Here is a 27,552-nt window from a genome sequence, read left to right on the forward strand (position 1 = left end):
AAAATAGAGGGAAGGGATAGTGGGTTCATGTGCATATTAACAACCATGGATAGCCTTAGATTATCTGTATATATCTATCTATATATCTATTTCTTTTCCAATATTTACATGTGCAGGATAAAGATCTAAAGTGATAAAGTGAAAATGTGTAAACGGCCCATTAGCTCAAGACGCCACTGGAAGAAGTTCCAGAGGGGGGGTAGACATGTGCTGCTCCAAGCTTGGATGCTTATTGGATGAAGGCTGGGCATGGTGCATGGGCTGCTTGTCATGGGGCTGAGGCTGCTCATGGGTTTCGGGGTGCTCATGGGTTTTGGGGTGCTCATGGGTTTTGGGGTGCTCATGGGGTTCGGGGTGCTCATGGGGTTCGGGGTGCTCATGGGGTTCGGGGTGCTCATGGGGTTCGGGGTGCTCATGGGTTTCGGGGTGCTCATGGGTTTCGGGGTGCTCATGGGTTTCGGGGTGCTCATGGGGTTCGGGGTGCTCATGGGGTTCGGGGTGCTCATGGGTTTTGGGGTGCTCATGGGGTTCGGGGTGCTCATGGGGTTCGGGGTGCTCATGGGGTTCGGGGTGCTCATGGGGTTCGGGGTGCTCATGGGGTTCGGGGTGCTCATGGGTTTCGGGGTGCTCATGGGGTTCGGGGTGCTCATGGGGTTCAGGGTGCTCATGGGGTTCGGGGTGCTCATGGGGTTCGGGGTGCTCATGGGGTTCGGGGTGCTGACTGGGCAAGCTGTGTCCATAGGGCAAGGTGGCCTTTTGCTGGGACGGCAGGTGATTATGGGGAGAGGGGTGTTCCAAGCAGAGGTGCTCATGGTGCTTCAGGAGCTTGTGGGACGCATGCTGCCCGTCGGACATTGGCGGCTTCAGACAGGGATGCAGCTTGGAGGGTGAGCAGGCCATCTCTTTGTGTGGTCCCAGGACCTCCACCATGCCAGCCCCTGTGTGAGGAACACTAGTATGCATGAGGTGTCTCTGTAAGTGTTTGATCCAGTCTTCTTGGACAGAGAGAGGACCTTGGAAGACTAGGTCACAGAACCTGCATTGAAAGGAGAGAGTTAGATAAGGTTCAGTGAGAATAGGTGTAAGGTTTAGTTGGGTTAGGCGTTGGGTTTAGTTAGGTTTGGTTTGCAGACATTCAAGTTCGAATGGTCATATGTGAAAACACAAAGCAAATTACGTAACACTACATTCACTTGCACCATTTGACGTGGCAGTACTGTTCCAATACAGGTATACAATAAAATACAACACACTGCATTTAAGAACCCATGAATTATCAATTCAAATTATTAAATGTAAATAATTGATCTATGCCTTAAAATTGATCAATGCCTAAAATGTGCAAAATATCAAAAAGCCAATGCAGAGACCGGATAAAGAAGCGTGCAGTCCAACATACCTGCAAGTGAGGCTGTAGATCTCCTCAACTGCTCGTGGGAGCTCTAAGAAAAGCTTCTTTTTTGTTCCAGCCCTCAACCTAGGCTTCTTCTGTATACAGGAATAAGCTGAAAAACATGGACAACTCAATAAAGTTCAACTCAAATTCATACAACTCAGTATCAGACTGATTTATACCAGGAGTTAGAGACACAGGCTGTCCCCATAGTGCCCATGGTCAAAAAGTAGTACACTATATAGGTAAAAACGAATTTCTAATGATTTTTTGTTAATACATTATTTAAATGTTTAATGTTTCATTTGTTTAATTAGTTTACTTTTATCTGTCAATAAGGTTAAATTGAATATTACATTTTGATATGTCCAAAAATGTAAATGAAAAAAGACAACTTTCCAAGGGTTGTACTTACTTTTTCCCATGATTGTATTAGAACAACCTTATCAGTATTTTGACATTTGTATTTCATTTGCTTGAACTACAATCAAGTGTATACTCTTAAGAGTAGGCATTTGTATTTAAAAAAAATTCTATAATGTTTTCTATAGTGCAGCCACTATTTCAACCTGCATTTGTTTCAGAAAGTTTGATAAGTATCTGCTAAATTACCTAAATATTTATGTACATTTTAAAACAACCATTTAAGAAGCATGCTGGGTATTATTATAATGAATTCCACTCATCCCAAAAAAACAAGGTACATTATTAACCCAGTTGTTTATTTTTACATGCGCTGTGCATTCTAATAGCAGACACTTGTGTAAAATAACTTACAGGCAGTGCATTCAACTAAGGTAGATAAACACTACCAAACATACCAAGGAAAGTTTCTGCAACAATTACTGAAATTGTGGTTTTTAAAAGCTCTATTTGCTAATACAAAATGCATGTATTTTAATAAAGTAATTTATAGTACAGTATGTTCATAAATATCGCAATAGTTTTTTGTAATTGATGAACACCCCGTACCGTATATAGTGGGTACTAATATGCCTTCATGCTTTTGACTTTTTTGACCAATGTAGGGAAACTTACTTGTTCCTTCCAACATGGCAACCCTTTTCTTGCGTGCGTAAGCTCGAAGATGATTGGACAGACTAACAGCACTCGGGAACGTTGTGTTACAGTGAACGCAAATCTTCTTATTAGATTCATTTCTCTCTGGAAAGTGAGGCATAGACATGTAAAGAGAAGAGAGAAAAATCTAAAGAAACAAAGCACACAAGTTCAGTTTAAAACTTAAAATAGACTATGTTCCAAAGGCTCATTAACAACCTTTTTTTATTGCAAAGGAACGTCTTTCAAAGAGTGTCAAGAGAGTAGCATTTCATCCAAATGGCCCTAAGCCTCAAGATTACCACACTCCGTTTGTTTTTAACTTCATTAACAGTTCCATTATGACACTTTGTTTGGATTCTACCCACTTTTGAAAACAGTTAAACTTCTACCAGCATTACATCTAAATGAATTGCTGGGGTTTTAAGGCCTTTGATCAGGATCTTTGAGAAACGCAATCTGGAGGTGAGTCGAGGTGAAACCAAGGGAAGGATCTCAAATGATATATACTGAATCTGACTACATAATATCAAGAGATTAACATGAGGTACAACTGTTATTCCCTGGTCATCACCTTTCCCTCCAACTGTTTTATGATTTTAAACTTAAGTTTGGTACTGTGCAGTTTTACACAATCTATAAACGTATAACACAATGTAAGGACTCAGCGATGCCTATTTTTTATCTACAGCCGTCGATGCACACAGGGTTTTGGACCATTGAAGATTTTAAAATGTGAAAATGGTTTACATGTTAAATTGTAAAAGCACTTGATTAAAAGGTCTCTTCAAACCCCGTTAGAGCACATTTGATTGGGTGACAAGCCCACACCAAGTTACTATGCAGCATGTCCTGAAGCTCCTGGCGGTGGTGTGAAAATGACAGAGACAGCTTCCCATTAATTTCACACGTAATAAAGGGGAAAACATCTGCTACAAAGGTGTTTTTAAACCATGACAAGTTATTAAAGGTTATTTAAATTACCTGCAAATCGTTTGCAACAATTGCATGTGCCAAATAAATCTCTTGGTTAATTAACTAATGTCCCTAAAAAATCTTAAAGCCCCCTGCAGACACTGTATGTCTATAAAGCCCTGTGTTTATTTAATGAAAACAACTAGAATTTGTTTTTCATTCTTTATTTCCTTGAGCTTAATTTTACCATTGAAATGCTCAGTTTGACTGTGTGGGCGTTAGGAAACAAATTATAGTAATTTTAAAGATACAGAAGTGACTGGTTGATAGGGAGGTCTATAGCAGCTTTTCCTAAATTAGGGGTCAAATGGGTTCATGGGAGAAACAAAACAAAACAATATATCTTGGTTACATCAGTAACCTCCAGTAGATGCTAGATGTGGCTGTAATAAACTGAGCTGAGTTTTCTTTTTCTTTCCCCACAATGTGTCTGGCTGTATTTTCTGAAGGCTTTAAGCTAGGAAATATGATGACCATATCACTGAAAGATATGACTGACATTTTCTGAACTTCCAAATAACTTTTTGTTGCACCTCAAGTCATTTCAAAACATGCCTCTTTCAATAAAGAATATGCTGTCAGATTGATTGATTGGCCTAGCCCTAATAAATAAGTGTATCAAAGAATGTAATGGACCCAGAAATGTTTGTTAATCCCTGGTTATGCATTTCAAGTCATTGCACTACTATAAACAAATCACATTTGCAATGTAATTAAGTGGTCCAATACTTTCATCCCACCTTAACAGGCTGAAATTCCAGGAATTTTCTTTAAAATAAAAAATGCATTACTACATATATTTTCTCAAAGTGAAGAAATATCTTCAGAAAGCAACAAGACACATACTTTATGCATCACTTATATGGTATACAGTGCCATATGTGTTACATTTCCATCCATCATGATTTTGTACTTAGTGTGTTTTGTGTGTAGTTTTATGTTGTATTTGCACTATTATGCTTTATCTTGGCCAAGTCGTCGTTGCAAAGGAGAATCTGTGCTCAATCAGCCTACCTGGTTAAATAAAGGTGAAACAAAAATAAAAATCCAACATACAGAAACAATTACTACAGCAATATGGGATGAAGTCTGACAATGTTTTGCTTTCTTTGAGATGTCACAAATGCGGTAAGATTTTAACAGACCATTGACTAGGTCAAGGGAAGGCTCTTGAAATTCAGCCAGTCACAGCTGGGTGTGTAAATATATTTAATAAAAAAACAGCCACACAATCAGACTGATTTCAAGGGCCCAAATAAGCTCAGGGAAATAATGGGGGGAAAAGTTACTTTCAAAAAAAGAACACAGTGATTTATTAGACACACAGCGATGATTTAAAAATAAAATTACAAAGACTGTACTGGCCCTTTAACATCTTTCCCACAATGCTTATTTGGACAGACATTAAACAAAGGTGTGTAAACAGCTGATGTGCTTCCAAAGCCACATCAAAAGGATGTGACAGGTTTTTAATTTCAATTTCAAAGCCACTTTGGTGACATTTATTCTTTTTGTGTGTGTTACAAAATTTCAATTGATCGTGAACTTTTCTCTTTATGTTTATATAAAAAAATTGTTATCCCACTTGCTTCTGCTGCATGTTTCCTGGAGACTACAAGGTTTCTGACAGAGAAGCAGACAGAATACTGGGATACGATAATGCGTCTCCCATACATATTTAATACTTTGCAATTTGATTGAAATGTTGTGATTTAACATGAATAAATGAATAATGAAAAGCTATAGAAGTAGTAAAACAAACAAAACAGCTGTAAAACAAGACAATTTAGTATTTCATTATGGCAGTCTGATTACATACTGTAATTGGAGGGCATGAGTCACATACTGTATCTTAACTCCGCTTCATGGCACTAGATAGCTTCAATTCTAAAGAACAACTGAAAGAATCATGCTTACCTGCAAAGGATTTAACTGATCAATGTTAGGAATGACAATAGCACACTGTGAAATAAACACAGTGGCGACCTAGTTGAGCTAATAAAGATGTGTCTGTCACTTTTATCCATCATCTATCTGTATTTACTAGCTTGCTTGTCTCATTTGATTCTTCATCAGTTGAAAGTGACTGAACAAACAGGATGTCGAACAGCATATGTTTTGCTGTCACAAAGAATCTGCACTATAATAACCATTACCATCAAATAAAGTATACTTGGCAGTAAGAAAGTAACATTGTTCTGTTTTTAACTTTAATAATCAAATTTCTGTTATCTGGGTCGGTTTATCCACTGTTCAGAATCCCATCATGATAAAAAAAATGTCATTTTGTAGATGCTGAAAAGACTTGTTAATGGCATTTTTTACCTTGATGTCATAAAAAAGCCTAATTATTTTAGTTGTATACATGCTCACCATTGCTCTAAAATGATGACAGGATAGGCATGAATTATGGTTAGGCATTAGTTAGGGTTAGACAGTTGGGGTAAGGTATGAGTTAGAGCTAGGCATGAGTTAGGGCTAGGCATGAGTTAGGGTTAGGCATGAGTTAGGGTTAGGCATGAGTTAGGGTTAGGCATGAGGCTGCTTACCGTGTAATTGCAGGTCATTGGCCAGTTGGTTCTGTCTCTCCTCAAGCCTCTCTTTGGTGACAGTAAAGTGTGTCTTATCTGCATCACATGATCTACTTTTATCCCTCAGCTGCTCCTTGTAGACCTTCCTCTGCTTCAGTAGGTCTATTAACGTGCTCTGTGAAGGTTCAATGAGAGCTGGTGTCTGTAGCAATAATAAAAGTAACACATTTTATTTAGGCCTTTCAAGATAACCAAGGCCTCTTAGGCAAAAACATCAAAAATTGCCAACATAAACACAATAAGTAAGAGGACATCATACAGAAGAGCTTGGCACCGAAATACAGCACAACAACTTTACCGTTATACTGTTCCTTTGAGAAAAGGACTTCTCTCTGTCTACTTCATCGTGCCTGGGTGCAGTTGTACTGGTACCCCATGGAGTGGGAGGGCCACCCTGGCCCGGCTGGAAGCCATGTTGGACCTTAACTGGGATCCCTGTGGGTGTTAGGAAGAGCCCGTCGCTGCCAATGAACTTTTGGGAAATGATGGGTCGAGAGTTGAACTGCTTCCTGTTCAGTGTCAAATGAGAGAGTAACAGTCACAACATACAGAGCGTAAAAAAAAAATCTTACAGAAGCTGTGAAGAGTAACGGTAAAAGAAAGGTTGACAGTACCCCTTGAGGGTCTGGAGGATGTTCTTGTGTTCCTGCTCATCCTGTAACAGCTCGTTGAGTATACACACTGGGCTCTTACTGGTGCCTGTGATCGTCTTCCCTATCCGCTTAAGGTGTCCCCTCACATGGTTGGAGAGGCCCGTCTTGGTGTCGAACCAGCCCCAGCACAGGGGGCAGGTGTGCTCTGCCTGAGACTCTGGCTTCTCCGCTGGGAAATGTAGATGGTAGAAAATCTTTTAACACACTACCTACATTTTTTAATTTAGCACACATTCTTCTCCAGCACGACCTGGTTAAAGTACACGGCAACTTCCTTGCAACTTAAAATATTAAACACTATCTACGGAAAAATAGAATGACATGCTTTACTGTGGAAGAAACAGAGGGAAATGTATTTACTGTGTAATTACAGATGAATTGTTCCCATGATGAAATCACATTGTTACTATGGATCTGTCAGTTAGTATGTACATATAGTAATGAGTATGTCACACAATTATTCCTCTAGCTGATACCTACAGCCCAACATCAGTACTGACCTAGCTTACACCTACAGTCCAACAACAGTCCTGACCTAGCTGAAACCCACAGTCCAGCAACAGGTCCTGACCTAGCTGAAACCCACAGTCCAGCAACAACAGTACTGACCTAGCTGATATCTACAGCCCAACAACAGTCCTGACCTAGCTGAAACCCACAGTCCAGCAACAGTCCTGACCTAGCTGAAACCCACAGTCCAGCAACAACAGTACTGACCTAGCTGATACCTACAGCCCAACAACAGTACTGACCTAGCTTGCACCTACAGTCCAACAACAGTACTGACCTAGCTGAAACCCACAGTCCAGCAACAACAGTACTGACCTAGCTGATACCTACAGCCCAACAACAGTACTGACCTAGCTGATACCTACAGCCCAAAAACAGTACTGACCTAGCTGATACCTACAGCCCAACAACAGTACTGACCTAGCTTGCACCTACAGTCCAACAACAGTACTGACCTAGCTGAAACCCACAGTCCAGCAACAACAGTACTGACCTAGCTGATACCTACAGCCCAACAACAGTACTGACCTAGCTGATACCTACAGCCCAAAAACAGTACTGACCTAGCTGATACCTACAGCCCAACATCAGTACTGACCTAGCTTGCACCTACAGTCCAACAACAGTACTGACCTAGCTGAAACCCACAATCCAGCAACAACAGTACTGACCTAGCTGATACTTACAGCCCAACAACAGTATTGACCTAGCTGACACCTACAGTCCAACATCAGTACAGACCTAGCTGACACCTACAGCCCAACATCAGTACTGACCTAGCTGAAACCCACAGTCCAACATCAGTACTGACCTAGCTGAAACCCACAGTCCAACAGCAGTACAGACTTAGCTGACATCTACAGTCCAACATCAGATCAGATTTCTGTGGTTTTGGACTTCTACCAGCAACAATTTTCTGAGGCACAGTTTTGAATTAGCTGAAAATGTTACATAACTGTTACAAAGACAAAAATTAAAACGTGTAAAGTGAATGTCCAAAGACATGTACAGTACTACCAATTAACGCTAGGCTACATTGTGTGTATGGTGCTCAGTTTGTATTCACTGCCAGCATAATAAGTGGCGGCCGACAAATTTGCGTTGACACGTTTAAACCAATGACATTACAATAACAAAGTAGACTGTATTGAGACAGAGGCAAAAATGAAAGGTGCTCACCTTTTCTTATCCTACGTGCAACAGAAGAGACCTTCCTTCGTACGCGTGGCTGGCGGTCCTGTGAGGCTACCTGCTCAGGTGACACCACGTGCCGAGCGTCATAACTCAGCCCCAACCTGTGCAGGTGCCCTCGCACGTGATTGGACAAACCCACCCCAGACTCAAACGTGGCAGGACAGTAGGGGCAGGACTTCCTTTCCGTCCCGAACGGACGGCAGACGTCATAGGAGAAACTCTGGGTGAGCGTGTTGGTGGTGGGGGACTCTGGGGAGTCGTCACACACTGAGCTTTCAATGCACTCTTCTTTGATGATGAGCTTCTGTATGTCACCGCTGTCGTACTCCCCATCCGTTTCTTCAGTCGGTTCAGACTTGTGGTCTAGCTGAGATACGTTATTTTCAAAATGGCCAACATCAGCTGCAGTTTCAGAATCCTCTTTGATTGAAGAACCTCTCTGTCTGCGTATAAAGTAGTTACGGGCATATGGGTTCCTCTTGTTCTCGGCGGTATCCAAAAAATTGGCTGTGGCCTCACTGGTGTACGCACTGAAGTCATAGGTGTCCTCATCGTTGTCTCTCACCTCCTTGTCCTCCGGAAGGGTGGACTTTGGCAGTTTTGGCAAAACATAATCAACCACCTGGTCCACAGTGTTGCGAAAAGGAGTGAACATTTTTCTTTTGGATGGAGACTTTTGGGTACCAGTTTGGGCCTCTGACATCCTACCAGTCAAGTCACTTGTATCTCCCAAACATTTGTTTGAGTGGCTGCTATGATACAACATCGGACCTGGCTTAAATGTCTTGGATGTAAGCAACACATCAAAATTAGAAGGATAATTTGTTCTTTCTGACATTTCTGAACCCACATGGTCATATAGTTGAAGGTCTTCCTCAACATAAGGGAGGCCTGTTGTCACGTCTATTTTCTCTGTGGGTTTAAGAGAAAATTTGCTTGGTTTGTCACACCTCCATACTGATGGTGACATCTTGTTTATTGAGCTGACAAGGCTGCACTTGAACGGAGAGGAAGAAATACCTTTGTACAACGTTTGTGTGTCTGCTGTATCCCTCATGTAAAAGTCAGCTACACTACCAGACCAAAAGGGCAACTCCGCTCTTTTCCAGAAAGAAGACTTTTTGATGAAGAACTTAGGCTTTAAATGCAGTAGTTTTAGATTGGCTGCTTTTGTGGACGGGTCAGCTAACCTGTTCTGATCTAGATGGTCAGGTGCTTTTTCAAATGGAGAATGATCACATTCATCCTCATAATCTGATTGCTGGTGTATGAGCTCACAATGTCTGTTGAGGTCATTTTGACTCTGGGTGCTGAAAGGGCACACTTTACAGTGAAACAAAACACGACCGGCTCCATCATCATCAGTAGGACACTTGGACTCATCCTCTTCGATCACACCCTTGTGTTTAGATGTCCGTGTGTGACAGAGAAGGTGTGTGTCCATCTCCTGTTCCGTCAACGCCATGTGGTTGCACTCCTCACAGCAGAAATAACGCTTATCCTTTTCGTGTGTCTTGGCGTGCAGGACAAATGTCTTCGGGCAGTTGGTCCCAAACACACACTGAGGGCACTGTAGTTTGGCATGCCGGCCTTCGTCTTGGAGTCTATTGAGTCCCTGTATCTCTTCCATGAGTTTTTCCCGTCTCTCCTGGTGGATAATCATGTGCTTGAGCAGGGAGTTGCGATCCCGGAATGAACGCCCACACTCTCTGCATATAAAAGGACGGGGAACGTTCTCGTAGAGGCGTACCTGGTGATTATGCCCATCTAAATGATACATCATATGTCTATGCAAATGCCTTTTCTCCTTGAAATTAACATTGCACTTTGTGCATGGGAAGAATGATGGCTCCTCTTCACGTTGCTCTGTCTTTAGCTGCTTGGGCTTCCTACTGAAGGAGTGGGAGGGATTGTCCTCATGGCAATCTGCTCTTACTATCAGCTTCTTGATGATTACAGGGCTTTTCCTGGGATGGACTTCACAGGAATCCACAGAAACTTGTACATCTGCCTTTTTCCAATTGTCTTCATTTTCGGTGGAGACAAAATCCTCATCTTCATCATCATCCTCCACCTCTTCAATATGCCACTTTTTGTAGGTGTGATTGGCGCTGCTGTTGTATACTCTTTCAGGAGATCCTTCTGTGCCCACCAGGTGTATTTTACGCTTCCTCTGTCTTCGTTTGGAAAACTGAGGCCTCACTCCAACTCCTTCAGCATTTGTTTTCAAGCTTCTGTCAACCGTTCGATTGTTCCACAACACCCGAATGAACTCTTTCTGTGAATCCCAGTATTGTGTATCCGCCACATCGAAATCATCCGACGAGCTCTCAGAGGACTCAGTGGTGTTTAAGTCCCAAATAAATCTTCCTCTAGCCTTGCCTCCTTCGGCCATACATATTTGGTTAATTGGCATTTGGTGTGACTCTGGACTGAGGCGTGACAAGGGGTTGTCGGGGGCCTGGTAGGTAGGTTCAGCTTCACTGTCCTCAGAGTCAGATGGTGACGTGTTGTTGGCCCTTAGCTGCGTGGAGGCATATGTTTTTAGAATGGGCCCTAGCCCTGCTGGTTTCGTCAGGGTGTCTGATTGAAGCTCACTGGGTGGTGGTAACACCTGAGGGCTTGTGTCCCTCCCAGCTTGCCGTAGTTGGCCGTCTTGGGCTTCCACCAGGACATTGTTGGGCATTGTGCTGTTTTTGTTCAGGCCACAGCTCTCTTCTGAGGCGGGGTGTGAACCAGGTCCATTAACAAGTGCTCCTGAAGGCAGTGAATGGGCTGCTTGGGCTGTGTGGGGAACAGCAGGGACACTGCTGGGTACAAATGGACTGGGCTGTGCTCCATTTAAAGGGTTTGGTGGTTCATCAGAGGACAGCTGCTCTGACAGACCTGCAGCATTGTTCTTGAGGGAGGACGTGCGACACTGTAATGGCTCCTGAGTGGCACCAGAGCTGTCACACACTGGTTCCAACCCATCTCCTCCTTTGTTCTCTTGTGCATTTGGCTTTATATCAGCCATCTCACCAGCAAGTTCTAATAAGAAAGAAACAGAGAAAAAGAGCAAAATTAGCTTAAAATATACGAAATAATTTATGTATTGTTTTGAGAGCTTAAGGCGATGAAAACTGCATGATTAAAACAGGTCTAAATGTGGCAAATTGTAATACATGCAGCTCAACACACAACAATTACATCACTAGACTGTGTATTGTTTCACAGTCAGAATTCAGACGAATATGATTTTGAATAACAAATCCAGCCATTCACAAAAAGAACCAGTCACCGTTTAATGTTAAACACAATGCAAGTTTTATCGGCATTTCTCTTCTGCTCTGCTCTCTGGAGTTGCATTATGGTTTTACTGACTAACACCCTCGTTCACCACTTCTCTTCACAACAAACCTGTTAGCCCCAGATACCCCGGAGAGGGCTCTTAATTACCAGAGCACACCTCTGGGATACAACCTTCCTGTTCCTCGCCCCAACGCTCCCAGGCGCCTGCTGAAATTGACCAATTTCCATGGGAACAATGTAGACTTCCAATGAGATCATATTCAGTCTTAGCACTCCGTGATGGTGCCAAACCAGGTCCCAGCACGACACTGTTGTTGCTCCAGTCCTGACAAATTGGCATGCGTCGGGCTACACAATCTGTCTGCCTGTCTCACACGCACTCACAAAAACACACGCATGAGCACAGTCAAAACACTCTCGTACACGCACAAACAAACACACAGACATAAACACACTCAGGTACAGACACACATCTAAACAGCAATCAAGAGTTGTCGGGACGGATTGATAAATCTTACTGAGACTCAAAATTGGAACATGAATATCCTTAAACAAGCCACTTGGAGGTGAAAACACATGACTAAAATATTTTAAAATTTAAGTCTTTCCAGCCTTTTTAATAGCCAAGCTGTGAGATGTGAGGTGAGGTATTTGACAGCTTGGTCCAATGTGAAGCGTCCATGCAGGGTGGTTGTAGCTCAAGCTGATAGACAAAGGATGCCTAAGATTTAGTGCACAGAGTAGGGCCTATGGTCAAAAGCAAGCACAATAGGGAAGATGGTGCAATTTGGAATGAAACCACAGTACAGCCTACAATGCTCAGTGGATTTTGCACAATCCAGTGTTGGCTGCTCTCTGCAGGAAGCTACGTTGCTAACGAAGTGGTAAATTCAGTGTTAATGAGTGGCTTCACTGTTACCACCTCTGAGGTAAAACCTTCCGAGCTCTATATTCCGTCCATCTGCTATGGTGTTACTGTAGGGGCCTGGGTTAGTTGGGAGAGAGGCAGAACAGACGCTCCGCATTTAAAGCTAACTTCACTGCTACCCCCTGTGAACAGCAGGGTGGCAAAGCCATCAGAATATGATTTCAGCTTTAAATTTACAGCACCTCATTAGCAGCAGTACAGGCTCACTCTCCATGCTCTAGACACAACCCAAGCAAGCATCCAGGGTTCAACAGCGATGTGATTTTGTAAAATTAATTTGCTCCTATTTACTTCATTTAGTCAATGTTAACAGGCTGACTTCGCCTTGCCGGAAGCTATTTACAAGGATCATAGGCTTAAATACATTTAAGCCGTATACAGACCAGGAGATCGATCTATATCTATGTAGTACCGGTAAGCCAGCTCTGCATTCTTCCCTGAGACATGATATATGAGAGAATGTTCAGTAATCATTGTCCTGATTCTGAAATGGAAGAAACTGTGTTCAGCCAAATTCCACTGATGTATAAAAGTACCCTTGTTGAAACAGATATGTAGCTGGGATTTTTCTTTTTTCCAATGAATCCCTTTTGGTTCCGGGTCTATCAGCACTTGCGGTAACACTTGTATAGCACCTCATCTTGAGGTTACTGCTGAAAAAACATTGAGGCGATAATTGCATATTATCATAATTATTCTGTATTCCCCGGAGGTACATAAACTTTTCTGAGATATGTTATCATCAGCTTGTCTCAATGACCCATTGTCTTTGAATGCATTGTGAAAAAGCACCTACAAAAAACAGTACTCATAACCCTCACCAAAAACAGCACACAAAAGATATAACATTCATCACAGGAATACATTTTTAACTTAAAAATAGGAAACAAAATATATACAGTATACTTTTCGCTGCATATGGAATATGTGTGTGCCTGTAATTGCTAAAATCTCACATGAACAGCATGAAAACATCACTATACAAATAGCGCCATGCTAGCCAGGCTTAACATCAGAAGAGAATCAGCGCAAAAGCATTTGCATTTGGGACGAGTGTCCAAGGGAATTCCCTCTCCCCAAATGGGACCAGTCAACCAGACCAGTCCAACTGCTGGAGCTGTCCGGACGGATCAACAGACAGCCACCCATCCCCTGCAGTATATCAGGGCCTTCACTGGGAGAGAAAACACTTGGATACAAGGGGGGCTCTGCCCTGCAAATACTGTAGCCGCTCCACAACTTCCTCAGCTAATGGGAACTATTGATTTATTTGACACAATGTGAATCTATGAAGCCACCTCTTGTGTGTGTGTGAAGAGTTTCAAAGCACACGGATCAAAACAAACAGGAAGAGATTCAGCTTGACACTTCAACAGTCCCAAAGAGCAGAGAGCATGACGTTGTTCTTCTCAATGCCACAGCGCAGAGGAAAAGGCTTGGTTCTGTTCATCTTCTGGAGTGTGGTGTAAAGCCTACAGTTAACCAATAACCACATAGACCCAGAGACGCCAGAGGACCTGATACTTTGGCTTAGGATGGGCTAATCTTTTGAGGCAAGTTATGTACTTCAAAAATCAATAGTGAATATCACAGACTGCACTTTTAAACACACATATACCCATAGATACCAGCAGAATAGGCCCAAACCTAGTGTAGCCCAGTGGTTCACAAACTGGGAAGTACTGCAGGGGCCAGAACAACCACATCAATTTATTTGGACAAGGAATGAATTTAATGAGTTTCAAAGATCCTGGGAGGATCAAATAGACATTCCAGCAATTTAACTCCAGCAATTTAACACTTTCTATTATATTCCCTAATCTATGTATTTATTAATGTAACATATATTCATAGTAATTTAAGCATTAACACTGCAATTATCTTTGCCCTATGGAAGGTGTAGAATTGTAGGATATTCGCTTTAAAGCAGCAACTACAAAAATAACTGTGAAAAATAGCAGGAAAACTACAAAATTATATCTCTGTTACCCAAGACGGTTCATTCAATTGTGTTTTTATTATGTGGAGGGTCACTGATAAATCTGCTGCAACGAAAGCGGTCCTTGGCCCAAAGTTTGAGGACCTCACGATTCATAGCGTAGATAGTTGTTATTATCGAACACTGACAGATGTGTGAATAACTGATTGTAAAACGTATTCATGCTATGAAATAAACATACAGGCCTTCTCGTGGAAGATAAACATATACAGGATTTATCATGGAAGGCTTGGAATATATTTCCATTGGCTTCTCTACTAGGGGTGTCTTCCTGTTACAACGTGTACTTAAACCTTTTTGTTCAAAGCTTTATCAAATGTCAGACTGAATGTCATGGGCACTTCTAATATTCTTCACGCCAATCACTCATTTTAAATGTAGGTTGTTAAGTGTTTGTACCATTCTCGGATATTAATGTTATGTTTTATGTAATGATCTGCGTAATGTTCTCCTCCCCCAGGAAGAGTAGCTGCTGCTTTTGGGTGAAAGAAATAAAATCCTATATCCTAAACTCTCAAAATAATGTAGCAAATGATGATAATTCACTAGAGCCATTTTAAATATGTATCCTGACTCAGGGTATGATTATGTATGCCTGTATCCTGACTCAGGGTGTGATTATGTATACCTGTATCCTGACTCAGGGTGTGATTATGTATACCTGTATCCTGACTCAGGGTGTGATTATGTATACCTGTATCCAGACTCAGGGTGTGATTATGTATACCTGTATCCTGACTCAGGGTGTGATTATGTATACCTGTATCCTGACTCAGGGTGTGATTATGTATACCTGTATCCTGACTCAGGTGTGATTATGTATACCTGTATCCTGACTCAGGGTGTGATTATGTATACCTGTATCCTGACTCAGGGTGTGATTATGTATGCCTGTATCCTGACTCAGGGTGTGATTATGTATACCTGTATCCTGACTCAGGGTGTGATTATGTATGCCTGTATCCTGACTCAGGGTGTGATTATGTATGCCTGTATCCTGACTCAGGGTGTGATTATGTATACCTGTATCCTGACTCAGGGTGTGATTATGTATACCTGTATCCTGACTCAGGGTGTGATTATGTATCCCTGTATCCTGACTCAGGGTGTGATTATGTATACCTGTATCATAAATACACACTCAGTCCTGTCAACATGAATTTCGCTTAAGTATTAACATTAAGCCATTGCTAACCGAAAAATGGAATCCAGTGAATAACGGGCAGCCCTCTGTGGACACGTCTTCTGATGAAATGCGTTGACTTCTGTCAGGCAGCGGAGAGTTGAATGGAGACCAATGGGTTCAGTTCAGTGACAATCCCCATTAGTTTATGACCTCCTATAGTCACCCATCCCATGCATGGTTTTTGAAACCGGGAAATGAGTCAGGTAAGCGTGAGAGGAGACGCACGCTCGACTGATGAAATTAGTTCACTTTTGCAGGTGCCTCGACCTGCCTACGTGAGTTTTTAGCGCTCGATTAGTCATGGTAATCCCTGCTAACGAGGCCTCCCCCATACTGAGTCTCAAAGATCAAAATCTAATGATCCTGTATACTCTCCCAACATCTGCACGTTCAACTTGACATCCATTTCTGACTCAAACGGCTATAATGGCCATGGGGAGGAAGACACAGTTATATATTTAACCAATTAATAAGTATGATCTGAAAGGTTCTGATGTTTATCTAGAAGCTGTAAAGAAAAGTTCATAAGAATGTTAGAATAATAGAACATGCCTTAAGCTTTTCTTATTTTCTTTGGAACAAAAACAAAAACAGCAAGAGGAAAACACTGCTTACACAGAAGGTAGGCAATAGTGATGTAAATGTATAGCAATTTAGACAAACATGAATCTAGCCATAAACATGCTCTGAGAGCAAGCCCTGAATTTCAAAAGAAAAACACCTCCTGTAAGTCCAAACCGAATGGGCAAGTTTCCTCTCACCAAGTTAAGAATAATGGAGCATGTAAAAAAATAAAAGCCCCTCTCACCTCTCACCCTAAACCTTTCCATGCCCCTCTCTCCTAAAAGCAGAAAGAGAATACATGAAATATCCGTGATGGCTTGGTATACAGATGGAAGAAAGGTGCGGGGAGAACATAGGGCGTGATAAAAGGGGACAGGGAGCGAGTGACAGTTGGGTTAAGACAGAAGTCATGTTCAATAGCAGGTAGCAACATCAAACGCTTGAGTTCACAGGGAACCTATGCAAGCTTGTCTAGCGGGAGGATTTTCTGTTGTGTGGAGTAGATTATATCTGTTCAAACTGCTGACATGGCCTCATTTGCTGCCCGTAGTGTTAGAGAGGGGATTAAACCATATCAACTTTGAAGCTTTAAACAATACCTTTCAAAATTAAATGGATTAAAGGAGGGATGTCGGATGGGGATTTCCCTGGGCTTTGTTAGTTTTAAACTTCTCTCCTTTTTAAGGAGATAGGAGGAGAAGTAGGAAAAGAAAACGGAGGTCTGAGGTTTTTTCTCAGGCATTCATGTGACCATTTTAATGAGTTCTCTCTCTCTCTCACACACACACACACACACACACACACACACACACACACGTTGAGGAGGAGGCCAGAGCCAGTGGCCACAGAGGAGCTGCTACTCCGTAAGTCCCAAATAGCACCTTATCCCATACATAGTCCTCTATTTCTGACAAGCGCTCTGGTCAAAAGCAGCGCACTTTCATACGAAATAGGGTGCCATTTAGGATCCAGTGAGCGTGAACACTACAGTAGACAGATGGTCACATAAACATCCTATCTGGTCTGTTTAGATACACACACACTGATCCACCCAATACTGAGAGGACAACAGTCACTGGCTGCATCTCAAATGACACACTGCTCCCTAGGCTTACGGAGTACTGCGCTAAAAAGGGAATAGGGTGCCATTTTGAACACACCCACTAACCAAAGCCTCATTGCCAGACTCCTCCACTTGGCTTGATCTGGCAAGCGGTGGAGTGCGGTACACGCCTGTCCAAAATGGCACATTTCCATTTACTACTGTGTTTGTTGCCCCTTTCATGACAATATACATGAGCTGTTGATTTCAAAATACAAATTCATAACATCTCATCTGCTTCAAATATTATGTGATGTCGAGACTGCATCGGTATTCATGCTTTTTTTATTTAGTTTATTTATTTAAAAAGTAGTATGGAGATTGGCTTTTATTAAATGTGAATATTACCATAGACTCTAGAGCTCACTATAAATACTTCTGGGCTATATCCATGATACAAGCAGTCGCTGTGATCATGATCGGGCATGCTCAGATTGCACCCCTGTCTTTTAGGTTGAGATGGAATTTAAAAAAAACACACAGGCCTATCAAAGTTTGTCGCTGCCGCTTTGCTGTAGTCAGACACATGACCAGTCACATGAAAGAGAAGTCGGTGTCTAACTCCTCTCCAAATGGAGGACAGGCTCCTCCCTGCCGAGTGAGCAGACATCATTATGCTTCAATCTGGAGGAATGTCAAGCGTCGCACACATCAGGATGAAACACCTCTCATTACCTTTCTTTAAAAACATAATATGAATATCTGGCTCCATCAGTCGTACAGAGTACATGGCAAGCATGGATCAGGCAGTAAGACATATAACAAGGACCTCTCGCTAGCTAGCTACATTACAAAGCACACCCAACTCAATATATTATATATATATACACATATATAGCTTTGTTAGTCATCCGCACTTTTACGACAAAAACACGCGAGACTGCTGTTTGCGTATGTTAAAACTTAAATGCTAAATGCAAAGCCATATTTTCACTTGTATTCAATTTGCCTGTCACATGTTAACACTACCTTTTGTCATGTGAAAAAATTAAACAATTTTCACCTTCTACATGAAAAAAAATCACATTAGCATTTTAACGCATGAAAAACATTCACAACATCTTTATGTAGAATTGCAAGTTTAAATGTGGTGAAATAGGAGTTAATTTTTTTTGCTAGAATATTGTAAAAACAATGTTTCCAGATCTGCTAATTATTTGTGGAATTACCATTTCGTAAAAATATGACTTGGCCTATGAGTATAATAATTACACAGAATTCTTATTTCCAAGCCACCCATTCCATTATTCCAGAAGCCTTCCATGGCGTTGCACTGAACAGGTGTACTGAGAAGTAACAATAGGGAGAGGCATTGACACACTGCAAACTAAGCATTACCATTAGGGAGAGGTATTCAGTGTTACTGCTGCAGGCACGCTCCTTTCTGCCCCTCTCTTTTTAACGCATTTTAACATGCATAAATGTTTGCTACTGAAATAAATGACAGATACTTTTATACATACAATATATGAATGAGGGCTGTCAGAGACAATTTATTAACTGAAGTTAACTTTTAATAATTTACTTTTTCTCTGAATGTTTCATGATATGCAATTTGTGACAGTAGCATTCATTGCACATCCATACATTCCACTTAATACTTGTACATTTCCTGCCCTCTTCTATTTGCACTTCTGGTTAGATGCTAACTGCATTTCGTTGTACTCGTACTGTTGTACTCGTATAATGACAATAAAGCTGAATCTAATGTAATCATTGCCTCATCGCAACAACTCCCAGTGGGGTTGGGTAATTCCCCCAAAATGTGTCCTCTGAAACATGACCCGCCAAGCCGTTCTGCCTTTTTGTTACACTGCTCGCTCAACCAGGAAGTTAACTGGGACCAACATGCTTAGAGGAGAATGCTCTCCGGCTAACAACTGCAATCAGCTTGCAGGTGCCTGTGAAATTTTCTCATGGGATTTTTTTACATCTACAAAAAATGTATGTAAAAAATGTATGTTTTGTTCAATCCAAAGAATGTGTAACCTGGCTGGGTGTAGATTGCTACACCAACTGTGTTGCAGCTCAGCTAAATGATATGTCTGATCAGAATGGCTGTAGTCCTTAGTCCAGGGTCCGTAAGATCTGTTACACTGGTTAGAAGGAAGCAAAATAGCTTTCCCATTCCAATTCAAGCAATAAAATATTAAAATACAACTAGATATACCCAGGGTTAGCAAACAGAAACATGTCTGATCAAATCAAAACTAACCCACAATGCACTCTGGGTGATCAGAGACACTGACACCCTGAAAGCACTGGGATTCCCTCGTCATTTCCCAAGGTCCACCTTTCTTAGCCGTGCATACAGAACACACGCGTACATTACGCACCAAGACAAACACACACATAGAATTCCCACCATACACATACGATTATTATTCAGTGGTGCTTGTCAATTGCACCTTTCCAGCATGGATCAAGGACTGGCCTTGCACCAGGGGTCCTAGACCAGGACCAGTCATTAACATGGGACTGCCACTCCATCAAACCAGCCTCCAAATAAATCAAAGGGTTGGTCGGGGAAGAAAAGAGGCTAATATTTCCTCAATAACCCCAGAGAGGCTCCATGGAGAGATGCAAATTGCCTCCCAGGAGACCCCAGGGGGATGTGGAGGAGAAGGGAAGCTGCACTGGGAAACCTAATGAGAATAATGGTAAATGTATACAAGGAGAGGTGGAGGAGGAGAGCAGAAGAAAGCCCTCTCTATTCATACCAATTAATATCATCTTATCAATTGAGTACATCGCAGAGAGGTGGGGCGGACTGCCGTCTACGGTCTAACCCGTAGCCCACTGATCACAGGCAAGGGTTGGACACACACATCCACCAAGACACACACACACACACACTCCCCGCCTCCACCTGAGCATGTGTATTATTCAACACAGGCAGGCCCGGGTCATTAACCCTATGGGAGACTGGACAGGCCTGGAGGGCTGAGGAGGTTTTTAAAACCTCCCTCCGTCTCCTCTCCAGATCAAAACAAATCAGACCAAATCAAAGAGGTTCATAAATGTCCCTTATTTTGACTGATCCCCCCATTGTTCTGAGATCATATCTTTTCATGTAGCCTACTGATCATTACAACAATATATTCCAGTACGTTCAATTGTAAATGGTCCTCTTTACAGACATGTTACCTGTGATTTTGAAATCATATTTCTGAATTATATACAGGGGCTTATGACATCTCTTGCTAATGCATGATATGACTAGAACATGGCGTCATGCCTTAGGCTTCTGTAAGTGTGATTGCATCAGTTCACACATGTTCAAGATTTTTTGGGTGATGGATGATTTGATCTTTCATTCCTTTCATTTCATTTGTTATTTTCTTTTCACTAACTTTCTCTTTATTAACTGATGCAGTGGGATTCATTTCAGTTGACTTTTCAAAGCATCTCACTCTGCTCTTCAGCAAGCAACACTTTCATCAAATAACAGTCGGTTTACTCTCAATAAACACCTCATTTGATGCCATCAAAATGTTTTCATCTCCAATTACTCAGTGTATTACAGTTTTTAACTATCAATCACGACTATTGACATTAATGAACACAGTCAAACATAGACATCTGAGAATGACAATGCATTTGCCACTTTCTACTGATGTCTTTGTACTCCAGCCATTTCAACATCTAGAAAAAAGATTACATTTTGAAACACTACAACAGATCTTCATGACATTTGGGAAAGTAAAGAAAAATTATATTGATAATACCAATGATTTTCAATACCTATCGTAAGACTATCGCTGATCTTCCAAAGCAATTTTATTAGAATGTGTAAAGTAACCTCACTGCAGTCAGAATAATGAGATCCTCTGTAGTTTAGGACAGCTGCATTAGTATGGACAGCTGACTGTGTGTAGGTCATACTTCTCTTAAGAATTGAAAACTGCAAATCAGAACAGGACTTAGTTTAAGGGAGCATTTGCACTGCCCTAAAAAAGGAAAACAAATCCTTAAAAACACCATGCGAAAGGATGTCCCTGATCTTTTCTTTTGAAGGTCATTTAGAATTCATGATAGAGGAATGTATCTAGCAGAAGCTGATTGGACAAGGATTTGCCTCCCTGAGATGGCTGAGAGGAAAGGAAGGAAGGTTAATCACTATGGAACTGTAACGGTACACTCAGAATGCCACATTTAATTTAGCATACCCACAAAAACCTTAGCATCAGCATACTTGTAGAGAACCAGTGTACCTACATGCTCAAATCTCTGAAATATCACATCCCACTCCGAGAATAAATGGGAAATTTAATGAGGGTACCCAGAACCTTGACAGATCATAGGAAGGTCCAGCTGGCTTGTAACTAATAAACTGGCGAACTCCTGCCTTTACCCTCTCAATCAATACAGAACAGGATTTACATTTTTGGTTAATTGGCGTTCAATGAGTGAATAGCTTCTACATCAATACAACATTCTAGCGGCCTTGGTCTTATTGATCCTGGAATCTGCCCAAGCATTTACAAACATGCATTTTCCATTTGGGTGTTCAAGTGTGTGGCCTAGCATGTGGTCACATTTGGATTACATTATGTGGATGATATTATTGCTTCAGAATCATTGAAAGATCATTAAATATACCTGTATGTATATGTGCTGCAAGAAACTGTAGAAAAGGTGTAGAATGAACTGTTTAGTTATAAGTAAAACGTAATATGCAGTTAATATGTTAAAGATATTGTTTAATTCAAATACTGACATATTTTAGTGATTGTCTTGAAGGCACTGCTTTCACTCGTCAGATTCTTCAAACGTCTGCCTTACAATGGTAGACCATAATGACAAGTCTGAAATAGGAATTAATCACTTATCCAAAAGTACTTTCTATAATACATGCCTGTTATTAATGGACATTGGACTAGGCCTGTAATTCAACCCTGTGTAATGGGTTAAAGAATAAGTGATCATATTCTGCCCCTTAGTGGTGGAAATGCTCTGTAACCTCACTGAGATTTTGGAGAACGGAAAGAGAGGCTGGACCAGTATAGACACTTCATATTACTGGAGGTTTCAGTAGTTAGGGTTAGAACCCTAGTAGACCCTCAATGGACTAAAGCATGTATAAAGCATCTTTTTTATTCACTACAAAAAAATAAAATACAAAAAAAGCCCTGATTGCATAGGTATTAATCATCTTTTCAATGAAATAGTTGAATAGAGTCTCCTTGTGTGAAATTAAAGTGTCACATGTTCCAATAAGAGCCTATCTGCGTGGCAGAGAGCAAAACAAGTCCAGAACTTTGCTTAGAGCTGGCTGTCCACTGAAATTGAGGGACTGGGCAAAGAGGTTGGCGGTCAGAGAACCCACCAAGCAGCCAATTGTAACTCTAAAGTAGCTACAGATCCCACATCTGAGAAACTGTCTATGTCATTATCATCCTGGCGCTCCACAAAGCTGGTCTATATGGAAGAGTGGCTTGGAGAAAGCCATTGGGAAAATGTTTCACACCAATCCCGTTTGGATTTTGCCATTAACTGTTAACTGTGCACTATTCGCATGATGGTGGCAGCATCATGTTATGGTGAGGTTTTTCTTTAGCTGGGACTAGGAAACTTCTCTGGTGTTTCAACAACAAGAAACTGTCTTAGATTTTCCTGTCAATGCCCAGACCTCAATCCATTTAAGAATCTATCTAAGCAAGACTTGTAAATTGCTGTTAACCAATGGTACCCCACCTAAAGAGACAAGCAAAAATTGCAGGAACCAAATCCAAAGCTTATGCAGACTTTCCCAAAGACTCACAGCTGTAATTGGTTCCAAATTGGTTCTACCAAGTACTGACTACACATTTCACTTTTTCATGTCTAATTACATTTTGTTCAACATAAAAAGGTGATTAAATCATAATTTAATCCAAATATATTCCAGTATTGTAACACAACAAAATGTGAAAAAGGCCTTGAATAGTTATGAAATACATTTAATAAGGAAATACTCCAATTTGATCTTAATTTTAATATTATTTTACAGATGAAGGATACAGTATTTTAACAATAACACTAAAAGTAAAATGTTACCACAATGTAAATACTTTAAAGCTCAAGAGGAATGGGAGATGCAGTAAGGGAACACAGTTCTGAGGCAAAAGCTTATAAAGAGGATGGTTGATTACTACTCTGAACTGAGTGGTGAGCTTTCTAGTGACCAAGCATTACCCAAGTGTTATGCAATTTTAAATCAATCATTCACTCCACTGTCTGAAGAAAGATTTACAACATTCCGGACCAATGTTAATCTATCAAGGATAGGCGGTGAGACCAAATTTTGTCCAAAAGCTGACAGAAAGACAACAACCCCTAGGGTAACCTTAAGGCAGCGACAGGCGACTCTTGACACTATCAATATCAAAGTGCATGAGACAACTGCCAAAATAAGTCTGCACAATCCTGGCCTTCATGGGAAGTCTCTGCTTAAAAAAGAAAAAAAGCCAAATGCTTGAGATGCATACAGGATTATAAAGTTTGCCAGACAACACCTGACTGCTGAAACAATGTGCTTTGGACAGACGATTCAAAGATGAAGTGTTTTGGCCAGATGACGTGTTTGGGGGGGGGGGGGGGGGGGGGGGGGGCTCTGTCTTTGAAGAGGACAACGCAATACCAACCGTAAAGCATAGAGGCAGGGTCATTATGGTCTAGGGCTACATGTTGCCTCAGGGCCTGGCCAGTTTTTGCATCATTGAGTCAACCATGAATTTCCCATTGTACCAGAAGAGGCAGTGGCATTAATGGCATCCTAAATGTCAGCCTCTGCACTACGTTTGACTACAGCCCAATTGTGTTTTTAGATTTATATACTTCATTAAAATGTCACCTGAAAAATTATTTTAATGATGTGTCACTTTTAGGTAGGCTAACGTTAATATGGTTCATATTGAGTTCAGCGCAAAATGCACTCAAATACTTAAACGTTACTAATGCTTATGGTTTACTAATAGATCATTCCAAAGCAATTATATCTTACCAGTCTATTCCAAACCATTTGCTCCACCCTATGGTCTTCTGAAAACCCACCTGTAATAAAGAAACAAGGATTGTATTTATTTATTCAAACACTAAGCATAATATAGAGTATCAGATAAAATGTGATCAAGAAATATTATCTTAATTGGTCCAGTGGCTGAGCTGAAAGTAGCAATGTTGGGCATTTCCTATTGATAGAATGGTTTATACTAAGAGGACAATGTTGGACATTACCTATTGATACAATGGTTTATACTAAGAGGACAATGTTGGACATTACCTACTGATATAATGGTTTGTACTAAGAGAACAATGTTGGACATTACCTATTGATACAATGGTTTATACTAACAGGACATTTCCTACTGATATGACAGTATATCATAAGAGGACAATGTTGGACATTACCTATTGATATGATGGTTTATACTAAGAGGACAATGTTGGACATTACCTATTGATATAATGGTTTATACTAAGAGGACAATGTTGGACATTACCTATTGATGCAAGGATTTATACTAAGAGGACAATGTTGGACATTACCTATTGACACAATGGTTTGTACTAAGAGGACAATGTTGGACATTACCTATTGATGCAAGGATTTATACTAAGAGGACAATATTGGACATTACCTATTGATATAATGATTTATACTAAGAGGACAATGTTGGACATTACCTATTGATACAATGGTTTGTACTAAGAGGACAATTCCTATTTATATAATGGTTTATACTAAGAGAACAATGTTGGACATTACCTATTGATACCATTGTTTATACTAAGAGGACAATGTTGGACATTTCCTATTGATACGACGGTATATATTAAGAGGACAATGTTGGACATGACCTATTGATACGATGGTATATATTAAGAGGACAGTGTTGGACATGACCTATTGATACGATGGTATATATTAAGAGGACAATGTTGGACATTACCTATTGATACGACGGTATATATTAAGAGGACAATGTTGGACATTTCCTATTTATACAACGGTATATATTAAGAGGACAGTGTTGGACATGACCTATTGATACGATGGTATATATTAAGAGGACAGTGTTGGACATGACCTATTGATACGATGGTATATATTAAGAGGACAATGTTGGACATTACCTATTGATATGACGGTATATATTAAGAGGACAATGTTGGACATTTCCTATTGATATGACAGTATATATTAAGAGGACAATGTTGGACATTACCTATTGATACGAGGGTTTATACTAAGAGGATATTGTGTGCCACAGAATATAATCACTCTTCCTTTTTACCACTAATAGATTTCTGCTAGATCTCAATGTTCTCAGTACTATCCATCCTAACTATTACTAAAATATCTCATCTCTCTCTGCAGCTGCTGTTGCTGCTCATCTCAGTTGCTAATTTAGGGCAGTGTACTCCCATTAGAGTAGTCCCTGGACTGTTCATTTATAGCAGTATGAGTGCGTCAAGCCAACATACAAGCTCCAATCAGCACCCTATTCCCTACACAGTGCACTACTCTTGATAATACATTCCCTATTCAGTGCACTACTTTTGACCAACAGTAATGGCCTAAATAGGGCATAGGGTGCCATCTGTAATGCAACCTGTGTACACAACTGTTTTGCTATGCCATTCATTCTGGCAAGTCTGGTGGCTTGGTTAAAATATTTGACCTTGTCGAGTGACATATAATCAATTTTAGGATGACCTGCCAGGTCCGTCTAATTTGTTCAAACAGTGAAATCAGTTTACGAACATTGTATCCTGAGTGTGTCAGACTGTACATGTTATTGTATGTAATAATCAAGGTTTTCTGATATTTGACAAAATATTTCAGCAGTTCCTTGTATTACAGGTGTAGTGTAACTGGTGTAAGTAACAGACATGTGTGATGCATATCAGATATGTGTAGCTATAATACCATTGGAAAGGAATGGACACAGTAGTACAACGTGATGTATAGGCCTACAGTAAATGCAAGCCACACTTGATTTATAAGACAATCAATCTTTACTTTACTAAAAATTATAAGATATTCAAAAACGGGTTTTAGAATACAACTTTGATTGTTGTAATAGTAAGTCCATGTTCAAGTGCATGAGTCTTTTATGTCTTCTGAAAGGGTTGAGACTAGGGCACTAGCTACAAAACTGACCTCGATTAACACTGAGTCTTTTTAATGCTATTAGACATTACTTAAAAAGCATCATACAAGCTAATTAAAAATCTAGTAAAAACATGTATTTTATTTTGTATTCTTATCATGAGTTAAGGAATGAATAGGCCTACTTGAAGTGTCAAATAACTCAAATCTCACACTGCCTGCACAGTGCAGATGCGACACAGGATTTGTCGGTAGCTCTGGAGTTCGACAACACCCCTTTTAAAAGGTATAGCATAATATTAAGTTATTATAGGGACCAGTAGGCGACAGTTCCATATTTAGGCTACATAAACAATAGCGAGTTTACTGTAGCAGACAAGAAGTTTTAGAATAGTGCTAAACTATCAAATACAGCCAGGAGGATTTGAACAATGGACTGCTGATTATCAGGTAACAACTTTGTGGGTGACTGGTAGTCCATCATCAGTCCATAGTCTACTGTCCAATTTATCGAGTCAACGTCTTGCATTATCACATGCCAGTGTGGTGCCAGTGTGTGTCTGCTGTGTTCCCTGCCCAATAAAATCAAGGGCTCTCAACATGACAACACCCGATAAGTCAATGAAATAATCTATTTTCTATAGACGTGTGTATCGAAGCATTAGACCTACCTTCCCAATGCAGGAAACAATCACAATTGGTGAGTTTGTCATTACACTTGACACTGTACGTTTTTCGTCCTCCATCCATTACACTGTCGCCATTTTGCTTAAAATTCTGCAGGTTAAACTATAATTCTAAGAGGGACGTTCGCAGTGGAGGGAAAAACGTTAACGTCAGCTGAATAGCACATCGCATAGAAATTATTTTTTCGCGTTGATACTGCAAAAGGCTATGTACATAATGTAATTGAATCGGTAAATGTATTCCACTTCTGTTCGATTTATGGCAATGCTCTCTAGAACAAAACGAACCGTCCCCTATTTAAAATATGGATCACCCCAGACCCA

General features: G+C 40.7%; 1 protein-coding gene across 1 annotated transcript; it reads right to left on the minus strand.

The window, feature by feature from the left end:
* Nucleotides 1–165: 165 nt before the first annotated feature.
* On the minus strand, nucleotides 166–27,552 carry znf644b (zinc finger protein 644b). The gene is made up of 9 exons (XM_013135114.4): nucleotides 27,214–27,552; nucleotides 24,431–24,480; nucleotides 8,361–11,405; nucleotides 6,633–6,840; nucleotides 6,317–6,527; nucleotides 5,977–6,160; nucleotides 2,432–2,557; nucleotides 1,400–1,505; nucleotides 166–1,036 (listed from the first exon to the last, which is right to left on the minus strand). The coding sequence occupies exons 3-9, from the start codon at nucleotides 11,389–11,391 to the stop codon at nucleotides 166–168; spliced, it is 4,737 nt and encodes a 1,578-aa protein (XP_012990568.3). The 5' UTR covers nucleotides 11,392–11,405; nucleotides 24,431–24,480; nucleotides 27,214–27,552.

The sequence above is a fragment of the Esox lucius genome, chromosome 8 (assembly GCF_011004845.1).
Source record: "Esox lucius isolate fEsoLuc1 chromosome 8, fEsoLuc1.pri, whole genome shotgun sequence".
Taxonomy (NCBI): domain Eukaryota; kingdom Metazoa; phylum Chordata; class Actinopteri; order Esociformes; family Esocidae; genus Esox; species Esox lucius.

What these genes read in the sequence shown, in the direction of transcription:
- znf644b (XM_013135114.4), bottom strand. Translation starts at nt 11,391, where the DNA reads ATGGCTGATATAAAGCCAAATGCACAAGAGAACAAAGGAGGAGATGGG. An exon ending in ATCCTCCAGACCCTCAAGGG is followed by an intron (nt 6,528 to 6,632) that starts GTACTGTCAACC and finishes GACACTGAACAG; the next exon opens with GAAGCAGTTCAACTCTCGAC. An exon ending in TGCCATGTTGGAAGGAACAA is followed by an intron (nt 1,506 to 2,431) that starts GTAAGTTTCCCT and finishes CATGTTTTTCAG; the next exon opens with CTTATTCCTGTATACAGAAG.